This window comes from Xenopus tropicalis, chromosome 1 (genome assembly GCF_000004195.4).
Source record: "Xenopus tropicalis strain Nigerian chromosome 1, UCB_Xtro_10.0, whole genome shotgun sequence".
Taxonomy (NCBI): domain Eukaryota; kingdom Metazoa; phylum Chordata; class Amphibia; order Anura; family Pipidae; genus Xenopus; species Xenopus tropicalis.
Genome location: NC_030677.2, coordinates 198,180,220 through 198,195,884, shown reverse-complemented (window position 1 = coordinate 198,195,884; position 15,665 = coordinate 198,180,220). Strand labels below are relative to the sequence as shown.

The following is a 15,665-nucleotide window of genomic DNA, read 5'->3' as shown; positions in this document are numbered from 1 at the left end:
AGTTGATAAATACGCTGTTAAAAATCCCATAGGAATAATTAGAAAGTGGGGGAGTTTTTCTGTGTTGAGCTCCAATCTCACATTTTGATAAATCTGCCCCACAGTGTCAAATAAACACAGAAAGGGTCACACTGGTTCACCAGAGCATTAATGCATAAGGCAATAACCTACTGTGGTATGGTGAGGTGTGGCCGGAGTGGTGGGCCTTTAGCTGGGGGGTGAGGTGTGGCCGGAGTGGTGGGCCTTTAGCTGGGGGGTGAGGTGTGGCCGGAGTGGTGGGCCTTTAGCTGGGGGGGTGAGGTGTGGCCGGAGTGGTGGGCCTTTAGCTGGGGGGTGAGGTGTGGCCGGAGTGGTGGGCCTTTAGCTGGGGGGGTGAGGTGTGGCCGGAGTGGTGGGCCTTTAGCTGGGGAGGTGAGGTGTGGCCGGAGTGGTGGGCCTTTAGCTGGGGGGGTGAGGTGTGGCCGGAGTGGTGGGCCTTTAGCTGGGGAGGTGAGGTGTGGCCGGAGTGGTGGGCCTTTAGCTGGGGAGGTGAGGTGTGGCCGGAGTGGTGGGCCTTTAGCTGGGGGGGTGAGGTGTGGCCGGAGTGGTGGGCCTTTAGCTGGGGGGTGAGGTGTGGCCGGAGTGGTGGGCCTTTAGCTGGGGAGGTGAGGTGTGGCCGGAGTGGTGGGCCTTTAGCTGGGGGGGTGAGGTGTGGCCGGAGTGGTGGGCCTTTAGCTGGGGGGGTGAGGTGTGGCCGGAGTGGTGGGCCTTTAGCTGGGGAGGTGAGGTGTGGCCGGAGTGGTGGGCCCCCCTGAACAAACCTTATAACAGTGTCAGACTGGGATGTCCAGGGCCCACTGGGGCTGTCACCTGTCGGCGCCAGGTGCGACCCATGCCGGGAATCAGTATCTGGCTTTTACTTTGCATTTAAATGGGTTATTCACCTTTCAAATAACTTTTATTATGATGTAGAGAGTGATATTCAAAAACAATCTGCAATTAGTCTTCATTTTTTAATTATTTATTTTTATTTAGCAGCTCTCCAGTTTGGAATATCAGCGGCTATCTGGTTGCTAGGGTCCAATTTAACCTAGCAACCAGGCATTTGCTTGAAAGAGAGACAAGAATTTAAGTAGAAGAGGGTCTTAATAGAAAGATAAGTGATAAAGTATCAATAAAAATACAATTGTAGCTTAAAAGAGCAATAGTTTTGGCTGCTGAGGGAAGTGACCCCCATTTGAAAGCTGGAAAGAGTCAAAAGAAGAAGTCAAATAATTCAAAAACAATAAAAAATGAAGAGCAATTGAAAAGTTGCTTAGAATAGGCCATTTTTTACATACTACAAGTTAACCTGAAGATGAACCCCTTTAAATCTATTAATAATAAACATTTTTGTAATATCCGTATGTGCAGAAGCAAGAATATTTCAAAGCACTTATAATATAAAACTATGCTATCTCATATATTATAGGGCTTGCAGTTGGCCTAGTTGGTTGCATAACTGAAATACTTTATTCGCAAATAATAATAATAATATATAGACATTCTACTAATTTACTTCCTCTTGTGTAATCTCGTATTCAGATTTCCTCCTTTAGATGAACAGGAACCCAGTGTATAATACCATCAATAGCCCTTTTTAATGGGTGGAAATAAGGGAGGGTTGTGCGATTCTTTTTTCCCTTTCAAAGGGGGGAAGGATATCAAATAATTCACACGGTCTAAATCACCCCAGATCTAGTAAATCTGTAGAACAAAGGGCAGGACAATGAGCATTCCTCAATGAATCACTGGCAATAATGCCCCGAAGACAAGCGCATCCATTCAGGGCCTCAGTGCTTGGCTCAGTCCATCAGATGAGCCTGTGTATCTGTCACTGAACTGCTGCTTCCGACTCCTGCACATAACTCAGTGCAGGTGGGATGAAGATGCAAAAGCAGTTCAACAGATAAGTGAATAAGGTGCACATGTTTAAGGATACACCCCCCAAATTAAATATCTCCCTTTTATACCCCTTTAAAAGAAAACTTGCTGTTTTTTACATTAATAGGGTCCTTGACGTAACCTTGTATTAAGTTTTTTGTTGTTTTTTTTTGCATTTTTTGTAGTATGCCTTTTGTTAACTTGCCATTTCAAAGGGGTGGAGAGACAAAAAGAAACATGTTTGACTGTGCCCACTTTTGCAACACCACTCCCATTTTACAACATTTGGCAGGTTATGTAAAGTTTGAACACTTATCTGGGGGTTTTGGGGTCTTGTTTTATGTGTTATTACAGTGTTGCTAATGAAGATGAAATTGCCATTTAAGCTGCGAGTCTCAGTTCCCCAAAGAGACCTGTTTAGCTTATTAGTTACAATTGTACATCAGTGCAGGGGGTGAGTAATCTGGGCTCTCTACCAAAAGCTACTTATTTAATTAAGTTTGAGAAACTTTGTACTTTTTTTAGTGCTTAGTGCAGGAGATCAAAGAGAAATGAGGGACTTTTCTATAAAAATTTGGGACTGTGGGCTGAGCTGTTAAAATCAGGACCGTCCCATGAAAACCTGGACAGTTGGGAGGTAAGCACGTGACAGGTTAACTTACCCTAAATCTGACAGGTTTGTTTACATATACTACACTGCTGAATGCTGCTAAATTGGATATGAATTTTGAAGGAAATGGAAAGCTAAGACAGAGAAAAGAAAACCATTCTACTTTTAAAACATACACATTTATGAAATGCAAACTTCCAATGTGACCAAAAACAAATGTTGATTGAGAATTGAGAAAAAGGCACTAAGTTTGCCCAGTAGCAGTAACCCATAGTAACCAATAAAATGTTTGCTTTTAAACAGGTGACCAGTAAATTCTACTAGCTGATTGGTTGCTATGGGTTACTGCTCCTGGGCAGACTTAGTGCCTATTATTACATAACCCCTAAGAGCACTAAGTGGAGCAAAAGCAGAACTTTTGCAGCTCATTTAGAGAGTACTTCCATTTGGGGTCCTGCTGCAGTCTGCCCCTGGTGGCAGATATAATTCAGGTTTAGTAACCCATAGCAACCAATAACTAGGTAGCATTTATTGAATGACAATATCTGATTGGTTGTTGTTATTATTTAGGAGACCTTGGATACACTCTGGTTTTTCAATACTTCCCCACATATCACCTTAAAATAACTAAACTATTTTAAACGTTTTTCTGAACTTATAATGAACTGTCATTATTCATTTCATGAAAGTGGAACTCCAGCTTCCGAACCAAAATTTGTTAAAGAGTCCCACACAACATAGAAACCCCTGATATACCTATCACTGTAATCTGTTCCTTCAAAAAGTATGAATACATACAAATTTTATATGCTGAAATCCAGCTGCAAAATAGTTCTTCTCTTTCTGCATCATTTGAAATCCTGGCAGGGGAGGAGGGACTAAAGCATTAATGTTGCAAATTGTAACAACTTCTCCACAGCTTACAGACAGCATGCAGGAACTACATAACCCACAATGCATTGCACTGTGATGTTCCTTTCCTTATTGACATCACGTGTGCAGCAGGGAATTATGGGATTGGGAGGATGCAGGCTGAAAGCAGGCTGAGGACAGGCGACTACTGTTACATTTTATTTGGGTCTCAAAGTAGTCAATTAAAAATTATGAAAAGGCTACATATTATTAAACTGATAGAGTTTAGAGGGTAGAGTTTCCCTCTAGCCGACAGCATGTGAAGAGTATTGCTAGAAATAAATGCTCTCCAGGGCAAGTAACATTGAATGTTTCTCTCTGTACATGTAATATTTGCCAAAGAAGAGAGAAAGTACCTGTCACTAAGCTGGATACAATGAGAGGGAGGACCAGCATCTGCAGCATTCTCATGAGAAGCTCCCCTGGGAAGGAGAAGTACTTGATCTCCCTGAATGTCATGTGATACTTTCGGACAGAAAATCCCAGGATAATACCTATAGGAAACAAAAGAGGAAAGGATGTAGTTATCTCATGTAAAACCCATGGCAATAACACAGCAATTAGCGTCAATCGCAATGAAAGGGATGTGGGTGCCAAGTCCTTGTCAGACTCTCTAACCACTGATATATTTTGGTGAAATGTTTGTCAATATATGTAAACTGCTAGGCCTTGTATACATAACCCTTTGTTCTGTTATGGTGAAGACATACGGAACGATTAGTCACCGAGATTTTTAAAATCCAGTTGTGGAGACTAATCGCCACGATAAAAAGTGGTGACAAGTTGTAACATACAGTACATTTTGCAGATGGCGACTTGTGTATATTTTAATGGGGGATATCATTGTGGCGACTGGATAAATTGCAGGTTTTAAAGGTCGCAGCAATTAATCGCCCCTCTGTCTTTTCCATATAACATCACAATGCCACTAAACAGACAACAGTGATTTAAAAAAAAAATAGTAAAGCAGTCATGTATAACTAGTTGCAAAGGGATTTTTCAACTTAGTAAGCCAATAAAAGCATCAAAGCTGTCACAAAATATACAGCAGTTGTACAATAAAACTCTCGCAGGTGGAATCAGTGTTATAATTTTAATGAATGGGAAGTTATGTGAGTCGCTTACATTATCAGTGCCAGTAATATCTCACACGTGCTGATGTGCCCAGGATACCATCAGAACTGGGCCACTATCAGGAATTATGTGGCCCCATTCCACTAAGTAAGCAGGCCTCTCCCCCTCAGGGGCCCCCAATTATTCCCAATTATTATCCCATTGGTCACGCCTACGTAGAGGGCCTTTCCAACAATTAGAATGGGGCCCCAATAAATAAAAAATGGCTAGCACACGCACTACCACACATCTAATCCACCCCCATCCTACCCCATTATGGTGAAACCCTGCTCACAATCCAGTCTGTAGCTTCAGGGGGGCTGCTGTAAGATGCCATAGACAGTCACTATTTACTGGGCTGTTTGGACCTCTGAGTACTTAAAATGCCAGGACCTGTCTGCAATGAGTGCTGGGAAAGGGCATGGGAAAGCCACTGGATTATGGAAGAAAGCATTGGTCCCATTACTTTTGTCAATTTCTTTTTTTTGATCCATGACAGCATTTTATTATAAAATGGCTTTAGGATCTGTGATACAGTGGATATTGTGCCCCAAATGGATGGCACAGTACTACCAATTCTGGTCTTTAGTCTCTATTTGCTAATTTCCCAGGTGTAAAGTTGTCTGCTACAATTCTGCAAATGTCCAGAGGGGCCGAAGTAAGTAAATCAATATATACAAGATAAGATACTAATTGTTTAGAGACACAAAGGGATGTAGTCCCTGCCCATAGAGTTTACAATTAGTTTACAATAAGTGGAACGTTCTGATGCCCACCACTGCCAAGACAGACTGTATGGCAGCCACCATTCTTGTATATGGTATAAAAGCACCCTCTGCACATAATAACCTATACTCTCATATATTGCAGTAAGCTTAATAAAAAATAAAGGAAATACAAAACTTAGGATTAATGTTTAGCCCAAAGTGAAACCAGCACCTTATATTATTCATAATTGCCTACTGTATCCAATATGTCTCCTTTAAGGTGTTAGGTATAAATATATCTGTACAAATGGCCCCTTTATTGGAGCTCCCTATAGAACAGTTCTCAGTCTGTGTTTCAAATGAGGGGTGGGCGTGTCCTAACGGTCCCAGCCAGAAGCAAAGCAGGAGGGGGATAGCCAATCACAGTCTTGTACTCACACAAGCAAAGACAGGCTTCAGTTCCCTATCAGGTCAGCCTAGCTGCTGATTGGTTCCTATCCTACAGTGCAGTGTACTGAGAGCCGTCGGCTCCCCTGCACATAGTTTTGGTGGAATTTCACAATAAATCAGTCCTAAACACAACTGTTTTAAGCACTATTCTTCTATATTTAGAGGAGTATAATTCACTGGTACATTCTTAATTTTTATATGGTATGTCTCCTTTAACCCCGAGCAGCAGGTACAGGACTATCACTAGGATCAGTTACTAAGGAAACAGGCAAATCTGGGCTATTCTGATGCAGAACTAAAAATCAGTAAGACCAATATTATCATTTATTAACATTGTAGGGAAACATCACTGCGGGGTCTGCTTCCTGTATAGTTACACCACTGTCACTGGTGATGTTACCAATAGCAACCAATCAGATCTTTGGTTTTGTTTTCAAACTTCTGGGTGACCATTCAAACCTAATTGTTAATTGGTTGCTATGGACAACATCATTGGTGATATTTGCCAATGATAATAAATACACCCTAAAGCTGGCCATACATGCACCAATAATATCGTACGAAACCTCGTTTCGTACGATATTCGGTGCGTGTATGGCATGTCGGCGAGTCGACCGATATCGCAGGAAGCTGCTGATATCGGATGACTCGCCGATCGGCCAGGTTAGAAAATTTTGATCGGGCACAATAGAAGGCGCCTGAGCAAAATCTGCCGTCAGGGCTGAATCGGCAGAAGGAGGTAGAAATCCTATTGTTTCTACCTCCTTATCTGCTGTTTCAGCCCTGAACGGTGTGTGGCGGATCTGACGATGTTTCGTGCGACCATCGCCAGATCGCCACGTGTGTGGCCACCTTAAGGGTTGCCAGCTTTCCTGAAAATAATATCCAGCCTTCCTAGGAAAGGCAGGAAAGGCAGGAAAGGAAGTGGCAATCAGAAGCACACAGCGTACTGACTGGAAGTTTCTGTATCAAAGCAGGGCCAAGCCAGACAGCGCCCGTAGTCCACCCACCCTAGGCAAAGCCGGCCGGCCACCATGTCACAGTGACCAGCAGTGGTAGGAGGAAGAGGGCCCAGGATAGGGGGAAGCAGAAATAAGAGGTAAGTTCCTGTGCCCCCCACTGTTGTAACCAAGGCACGTGCCTTTTCTGCCTCCCCACATAGCATAATAGACCATGTCAGCAGGGCAAGTAACAGTACTATGGGGTATGGGCTGGCATAGCACTACTCTGATAGAAAATGAGAGTTAATGGAGGCATAACAGAGGCAATGCCTTAGCTGGCAAATGACAAAAGGTGAAACAAGCGCAGTAGTGAAAAAGCAGCAGCTGAGGTGATTTTGGTACTTATGCAACAGAAGCAGCCAGTGAGGAGAGTGAGGAGAGAGCTGCTGTAGGTGGGCGGCTTTCTTACAGCGCCACCTGCAGGGCAGGGGGAGACAGAACCACAGCTGTAAGGCAATAACTGATCTCTTTTTTTAAAAAAAATAGCATGTAACTGACCTTTAGAAAAGACTATTTATCACTATTTTACTGTAAAACAGTCTATAAGCCCCTCTCGTAAAAGCACATGGCCAGACAGAAGGGTTCATATATAAAATGCAGTGCAATATGCAAAGGGGAAAATTCAGATACAGTGTAAATGTTTTTTTCTGAATTCCAGCATATTAGCGCTTGCCCCAATGTGCAGGGAAATGAGTGTACGTCTTGGCAAACTGAGTGCAAAGTGAACCATTTTACTTGATGGTAATTAGTTTTGCCATCTGACTTTTCTCCAATTTCGCCAAATTCTTGTCACAGTGAATTTTTCCATCTGTTTTAGCACTTGGCTCTGAAGATTTATAATTCATGAGCCCATAAAAAAATCTAATTCTGAATTGTACATACAGAAATATAGGGCAGCAATACTAACATTACAAGCAACATACAGCAGCCAAGCGAGCAGCCCAACCTGGGAGATTTGTTTAGAGATTTCATGCACCTCTGTCACCATTACAAATAGTTGACATTTTTCCTTTCTCTGCAGCCACTGAGAGTGAAATTCCCTATTCAACTCCAGTCAGACATTCTTCTGATCACAGAAATGTACTTCTTGGGTGGTCATGTGATTCAAGGGCCACCATCCTTCCTGCTTTCTTTGCACTGAACCTAGGTCTCACTTCTGATTGGGTGGCATTCTGTTCTCGAAACTCGAGAATTTTGCTTTGGACACCTGTTTATGTAGCTTTAATGTATTAAAGGGACAGCCTGGCTTGGATACTGTATGAGCTGGAATGTATTAGAGGGACAGCCTGGCACGGCTACTGTATGAGCTGGAATGTATTAGAGGGACAGCCTGGCACGGCTACTGTATGAGCTGGAATGTATTAGAGGGACAGCCTGGCACGGCTACTGTATGAGCTGGAATGTATTAGAGGGGCAGCCTGGCATGGCTACTGTATGAGCTGGAATGTATTAGAGGGACAGCCTGGCACGGCTACTGTATGAGCTGGAATGTATTAGAGGGGCAGCCTGGCACGGCTACTGTATGAGCTGGAATGTATTAGAGGGGCAGCCTGGCATGGCTACTGTATGAGCTGGAATGTATTAGAGGGGCAGCCTGGCATGGCTACTGTATGAGCTGGAATGTATTAGAGGTGCAGCCTGGCATGGCTACTGTATGAGCTGGAATGTATTAGAGGGGCAGCCTGGCACGGCTACTGTATGAGCTGGAATGTATTAGAGGGACAGCCTGGCATGGCTACTGTATGAGCTGGAATGTATTAGAGGGACAGCCTGGCACGGCTACTGTATGAGCTGGAATGTATTAGAGGGGCAGCCTGGCACGGCTACTGTATGAGCTGGAATGTATTAGAGGGGCAGCCTGGCACGGCTACTGTATGAGCTGGAATGTATTAGAGAGGCAGCCTGGCACGGCTACTGTATGAGCTGGAATGTATTAGAGGGACAGCCCTGGCATGGCTACTGTATGAGCTGGAATGTATTAGAGAGGCAGCCTGGCATGGCTACTGTATGAGCTGGAATGTATTAGAGGGGCAGCCTGGCATGGCTACTGTATGAGCTGTAATGTATTAGAGGGGACAGCCTGGCATGGCTACTGTATGAGCTGGAATGTATTAGAGGGGCAGCTGGCACGGCTACTGTATGAGCTGTAATGTATTAGAGGGACAGCCTGGCATGGCTACTGTATGAGCTGGAATGTATTAGAGGGGCAGCCTGGCATGGCTACTGTATGAGCTGGAATGTATTAGAGGGGCAGCCTGGCATGGCTACTGTATGAGCTGGAATGTATTAGAGGGGCAGCCTGGCATGGCTACTGTATGAGCTGGAATGTATTAGAGGGGCAGCCTGGCACGGCTACTGTATGAGCTGTAATGTATTAGAGGGGCAGCCTGGCACGGCTACTGTATGAGCTGGAATGTATTAGAGGGGCAGCCTGGCACGGCTACTGTATGAGCTGGAATGTATTAGAGGGACAGCCTGGCACGGCTACTGTATGAGCTGGAATGTATTAGAGGGGCAGCCTGGCACGGCTACTGTATGAGCTGGAATGTATTAGAGGGGCAGCCTGGCATGGCTACTGTATGAGCTGGAATGTATTAGAGGGGCAGCCTGGCACGGCTACTGTATGAGCTGGAATGTATTAGAGGGGCAGCCTGGCATGGCTACTGTATGAGCTGGAATGTATTAGAGGGGCAGCCTGGCATGGCTACTGTATGAGCTGGAATGTATTAGAGGGGCAGCCTGGCATGGCTACTGTATGAGCTGGAATGTATTAGAGGGGCAGCCTGGCACGGCTACTGTATGAGCTGGAATGTATTAGAGGGGCAGCCTGGCACGGCTACTGTATGAGCTGGAATGTATTAGAGGGGCAGCCTGGCACGGCTACTGTATGAGCTGGAATGTATTAGAGGGGCAGCCTGGCATGGCTACTGTATGAGCTGGAATGTATTAGAGGGGCAGCCTGGCATGGCTACTGTATGAGCTGGAATGTATTAGAGGGGCAGCCTGGCACGGCTACTGTATGAGCTGGAATGTATTAGAGGGCAGCCTGGCATGGCTACTGTATGAGCTGGAATGTATTAGAGGGGCAGCCTGGCATGGCTACTGTATGAGCTGGAATGTATTAGAGGGGCAGCCTGGCACGGGCTACTGTATGAGCTGGAATGTATTAGAGGGGCAGCCTGGCACGGCTACTGTATGAGCTGGAATGTATTAGAGGGGCAGCCTGGCACGGCTACTGTATGAGCTGGAATGTATTAGAGGGGCAGCCTGGCACGGCTACTGTATGAGCTGTAATGTATTAGAGGGGCAGCCTGGCAGGGCTACTGTATGAGCTGGAATGTATTAGAGGGGCAGCCTGGCATGGCTACTGTATGAGCTGGAATGTATTAGAGGGGCAGCCTGGCATGGCTACTGTATGAGCTGTAATGTATTAGAGGGACAGCCTGGCATGGCTACTGTATGAGCTGGAATGTATTAGAGGGGCAGCCTGGCACGGCTACTGTATGAGCTGTAATGTATTAGAGGGGCAGCCTGGCACGGCTACTGTATGAGCTGGAATGTATTAGAGGGGGCAGCCTGGCACGGCTACTGTATGAGCTGGAATGTATTAGAGGGACAGCCTGGCAGGGCTACTGTATGAGCTGGAATGTATTAGAGGGGCAGCCTGGCACGGCTACTGTATGAGCTGGAATGTATTAGAGGGGCAGCCTGGCACGGCTACTATATGAGCTGGAATGTATTAGAGGGGCAGCCTGGCATGGCTACTGTATGAGCTGTAATGTATTAGAGGGGCAGCCTGGCATGGCTACTGTATGAGCTGTAATGTATTTAGAGGGGCAGCCTGGCATGGCTACTGTATGAGCTGGAATGTATTAGAGGGGCAGCCTGGCATGGCTACTGTATGAGCTGGAATGTATTAGAGGGACAGCCTGGCAGGGCTACTGTATGAGCTGGAATGTATTAGAGGGGCAGCCTGGCATGGCTACTGTATGAGCTGTAATGTATTAGAGGGGCAGCCTGGCATGGCTACTGTATGAGCTGGAATGTATTAGAGGGGCAGCCTGGCATGGCTACTGTATGAGCTGGAATGTATTAGAGGGGCAGCCTGGCACGGCTACTGTATGAGCTGGAATGTATTAGAGGGGGCAGCCTGGCACGGCTACTGTATGAGCTGGAATGTATTAGAGGGACAGCCTGGGCAGGGCTACTGTATGAGCTGGAATGTATTAGAGGGGCAGCCTGGCACGGCTACTGTATGAGCTGGAATGTATTAGAGGGGCAGCCTGGCACGGCTACTATATGAGCTGGAATGTATTAGAGGGGCAGCCTGGCATGGCTACTGTATGAGCTGTAATTATTAGAGGGGCAGCCTGGCATGGCTACTGTATGAGCTGTAATGTATTAGAGGGGCAGCCTGGCATGGCTACTGTATGAGCTGGAATGTATTAGAGGGGCAGCCTGGCATGGCTACTGTATGAGCTGGAATGTATTAGAGGGGCAGCCTGGCATGGCTACTGTATGAGCTGTAATGTATTAGAGGGGCAGCCTGGCATGGCTACTGTATGAGCTGGAATGTATTAGAGGGGCAGCCTGGCATGGCTACTGTATGAGCTGGAATGTATTAGAGGGGCAGCCTGGCATGGCTACTGTATGAGCTGGAATGTATTAGAGGGGCAGCCTGGCACGGCTACTGTAGGAGCTGGAATGTATTAGAGGGGCAGCCTGGCACGGCTACTGTATGAGCTGTAATGTATTAGAGGGGCAGCCTGGCATGGCTACTGTATGAGCTGGAATGTATTAGAGGGGCAGTCTGGCACGGCTACTGTATGAGCTGGAATGTATTAGAGGGGGCAGCCTGCACGGCTACTGTATGAGCTGGAATGTATTAGAGGGGGCAGCCTGGCACGGCTACTGTATGAGCTGGAATGTATTAGAGGGGCAGCCTGGCACGGCTACTGTATGAGCTGGAATGTATTAGAGGGGCAGCCTGGCATGGCTACTGTATGAGCTGGAATGTATTAGAGGGGCAGCCTGGCACGGCTACTGTATGAGCTGGAATGTATTAGAGGGGCAGCCTGGCACGGCTACTGTATGAGCTGGAATGTATTAGAGGGACAGCCTGGCACGGCTACTGTATGAGCTGGAATGTATTAGAGGGGCAGCCTGGCACGGCTACTGTATGAGCTGGAATGTATTAGAGGGGCAGCCTGGCATGGCTACTGTATGAGCTGGAATGTATTAGAGGGGCAGCCTGGCATGGCTACTGTATGAGCTGGAATGTATTAGAGGGGCAGCCTGGCACGGCTACTGTATGAGCTGGAATGTATTAGAGGGGCAGCCTGGCATGGCTACTGTATGAGCTGGAATGTATTAGAGGGGCAGCCTGGCACGGCTACTGTATGAGCTGGAATGTATTAGAGGGGCAGCCTGGCACGGCTACTGTATGAGCTGGAATGTATTAGAGGGGCAGCCTGGCATGGCTACTGTATGAGCTGGAATGTATTAGAGAGGCAGCCTGGCACGGCTACTGTATGAGCTGTAATGTATTAGAGGGGCAGCCTGGCACGGCTACTGTATGAGCTGGAATGTATTAGAGGGGCAGCCTGGCATGGCTACTGTATGAGCTGGAATGTATTAGAGAGGCAGCCTGGCACGGCTACTGTATGAGCTGTAATGTATTAGAGGGGCAGCCTGGCATGGCTACTGTATGAGCTGGAATGTATTAGAGGGGCAGCCTGGCACGGCTACTGTATGAGCTGGAATGTATTAGAGGGGCAGCCTGGCACGGCTACTGTATGAGCTGGAATGTATTAGAGGGGCAGCCTGGCACGGCTACTGTATGAGCTGTAATGTATTAGAGGGGCAGCCTGGCATGGCTACTGTATGAGCTGGAATGTATTAGAGGGGCAGCCTGGCATGGCTACTGTATGAGCTGGAATGTATTAGAGGGGCAGCCTGGCACGGCTACTGTATGAGCTGTAATGTATTAGAGGGCAGCCTGGCATGGCTACTGTATGAGCTGGAATGTATTAGAGGGGCAGCCTGGCATGGCTACTGTATGAGCTGGAATGTATTAGAGGGGCAGCCTGGCATGGCTACTGTATGAGCTGGAATGTATTAGAGGGGCAGCCTGGCATGGCTACTGTATGAGCTGGAATGTATTAGAGGGGCAGCCTGGCATGGCTACTGTATGAGCTGGAAAGTATTAGAGGGGCAGCCTGGCATGGCTACTGTATGAGCTGTAATGTATTAGAGGGACAGCCTGGCATGGCTACTGTATGAGCTGGAATGTATTAGAGGGACAGCCTGGCACGGCTACTGTATGAGCTGTAATGTATTAGAGGGGCAGCCTGGCACGGCTACTGTATGAGCTGTAATGTATTAGAGGGGCAGCCTGGCACGGCTACTGTATGAGCTGGAATGTATTAGAGGGGCAGCCTGGCACGGCTACTGTATGAGCTGGAATGTATTAGAGGGGCAGCCTGGCATGGCTACTGTATGAGCTGGAATGTATTAGAGGGACAGCCTGGCAGGGCTACTGTATGAGCTGGAATGTATTAGAGGGGCAGCCTGGCACGGCTACTGTATGAGCTGGAATGTATTAGAGGGGCAGCCTGGCACGGCTACTATATGAGCTGGAATGTATTAGAGGGGCAGCCTGGCATGGCTACTGTATGAGCTGTAATGTATTAGAGGGGCAGCCTGGCATGGCTACTGTATGAGCTGTAATGTATTAGAGGGGCAGCCTGGCACGGCTACTGTATGAGCTGGAATGTATTAGAGGGGCAGCCTGGCACGGCTACTGTATGAGCTGGAATGTATTAGAGGGGCAGCCTGGCACGGCTACTGTATGAGCTGGAATGTATTAGAGGGGCAGCCTGGCATGGCTACTGTATGAGCTGGAATGTATTAGAGGGGCAGCCTGGCACGGCTACTGTATGAGCTGGAATGTATTAGAGGGGCAGCCTGGCATGGCTACTGTATGAGCTGGAATGTATTAGAGAGGCAGCCTGGCACGGCTACTGTATGAGCTGTAATGTATTAGAGGGGCAGCCTGGCATGGCTACTGTATGAGCTGGAATGTATTAGAGGGGCAGCCTGGCACGGCTACTGTATGAGCTGGAAAGTATTAGAGGGGCAGCCTGGCATGGCTACTGTATGAGCTGTAATGTATTAGAGGGACAGCCTGGCATGGCTACTGTATGAGCTGGAATGTATTAGAGGGACAGCCTGGCAGGGCTACTGTATGAGCTGGAATGTATTAGAGGGGCAGCCTGGCACGGCTACTGTATGAGCTGGAATGTATTAGAGGGGCAGCCTGGCACGGCTACTGTATGAGCTGGAATGTATTAGAGGGGCAGCCTGGCAGGGCTACTGTATGAGCTGGAATGTATTAGAGGGGCAGCCTGGCACGGCTACTGTATGAGCTGGAATGTATTAGAGGGGCAGCCTGGCACGGCTACTATATGAGCTGGAATGTATTAGAGGGGCAGCCTGGCATGGCTACTGTATGAGCTGTAATGTATTAGAGGGGCAGCCTGGCATGGCTACTGTATGAGCTGTAATGTATTAGAGGGGCAGCCTGGCATGGCTACTGTATGAGCTGGAATGTATTAGAGGGGCAGCCTGGCATGGCTACTGTATGAGCTGGAATGTATTAGAGGGGCAGCCTGGCACGGCTACTGTATGAGCTGGAATGTATTAGAGGGGCAGCCTGGCACGGCTACTGTATGAGCTGGAATGTATTAGAGGGGCAGCCTGGCATGGCTACTGTATGAGCTGGAATGTATTAGAGGGGCAGTCTGGCACGGCTACTGTATGAGCTGGAATGTATTAGAGGGGCAGCCTGGCACGGCTACTGTATGAGCTGGAATGTATTAGAGGGGCAGCCTGGCACGGCTACTGTATGAGCTGGAATGTATTAGAGGGACAGCCTGGCACGGCTACTGTATGAGCTGGAATGTATTAGAGGGGCAGCCTGGCACGGCTACTGTATGAGCTGGAATGTATTAGAGGGGCAGCCTGGCATGGCTACTGTATGAGCTGGAATGTATTAGAGGGGCAGCCTGGCATGGCTACTGTATGAGCTGGAATGTATTAGAGGGGCAGCCTGGCACGGCTACTGTATGAGCTGGAATGTATTAGAGAGGCAGCCTGGCACGGCTACTGTATGAGCTGTAATGTATTAGAGGGGCAGCCTGGCATGGCTACTGTATGAGCTGGAATGTATTAGAGGGGCAGCCTGGCATGGCTACTGTATGAGCTGGAAAGTATTAGAGGGGCAGCCTGGCATGGCTACTGTATGAGCTGTAATGTATTAGAGGGACAGCCTGGCATGGCTACTGTATGAGCTGGAATGTATTAGAGGGACAGCCTGGCACGGCTACTGTATGAGCTGTAATGTATTAGAGGGGCAGCCTGGCACGGCTACTGTATGAGCTGTAATGTATTAGAGGGGCAGCCTGGCACGGCTACTGTATGAGCTGGAATGTATTAGAGGGACAGCCTGGCAGGGCTACTGTATGAGCTGGAATGTATTAGAGGGGCAGCCTGGCACGGCTACTGTATGAGCTGGAATGTATTAGAGGGGCAGCCTGGCACGGCTACTATATGAGCTGGAATGTATTAGAGGGGCAGCCTGGCATGGCTACTGTATGAGCTGTAATGTATTAGAGGGGCAGCCTGGCATGGCTACTGTATGAGCTGTAATGTATTAGAGGGGCAGCCTGGCACGGCTACTGTATGAGCTGGAATGTATTAGAGGGGCAGCCTGGCATGGCTACTGTATGAGCTGTAATGTATTAGAGGGGCAGCCTGGCCCAAATACAGAGGTCTATACCAGGGATCCCCAACCTTTAATATGTGTGAGCCACATTCAAATGGAAATAATTTTTGGGAGCAACACAAGCATCACATTAGTTCAGTGGGATTGTCAAATAAGAGCTATGATTGGCTATTTGGTAGCCCCTA

At 47.5% G+C, this 15,665-nt stretch overlaps 1 protein-coding gene across 1 annotated transcript in view; it reads right to left on the bottom strand.

Moving 5' to 3' along the window:
* slc1a3 (solute carrier family 1 member 3) overlaps window positions 1-15,665 on the bottom strand; it is a 48,886-nt gene that overhangs the window by 28,389 nt on the left and 4,832 nt on the right. The window contains 1 exon segment of the mRNA NM_001113216.1: window positions 3,781-3,918. Coding sequence (NP_001106687.1) covers window positions 3,781-3,918 — 138 coding nt within the window.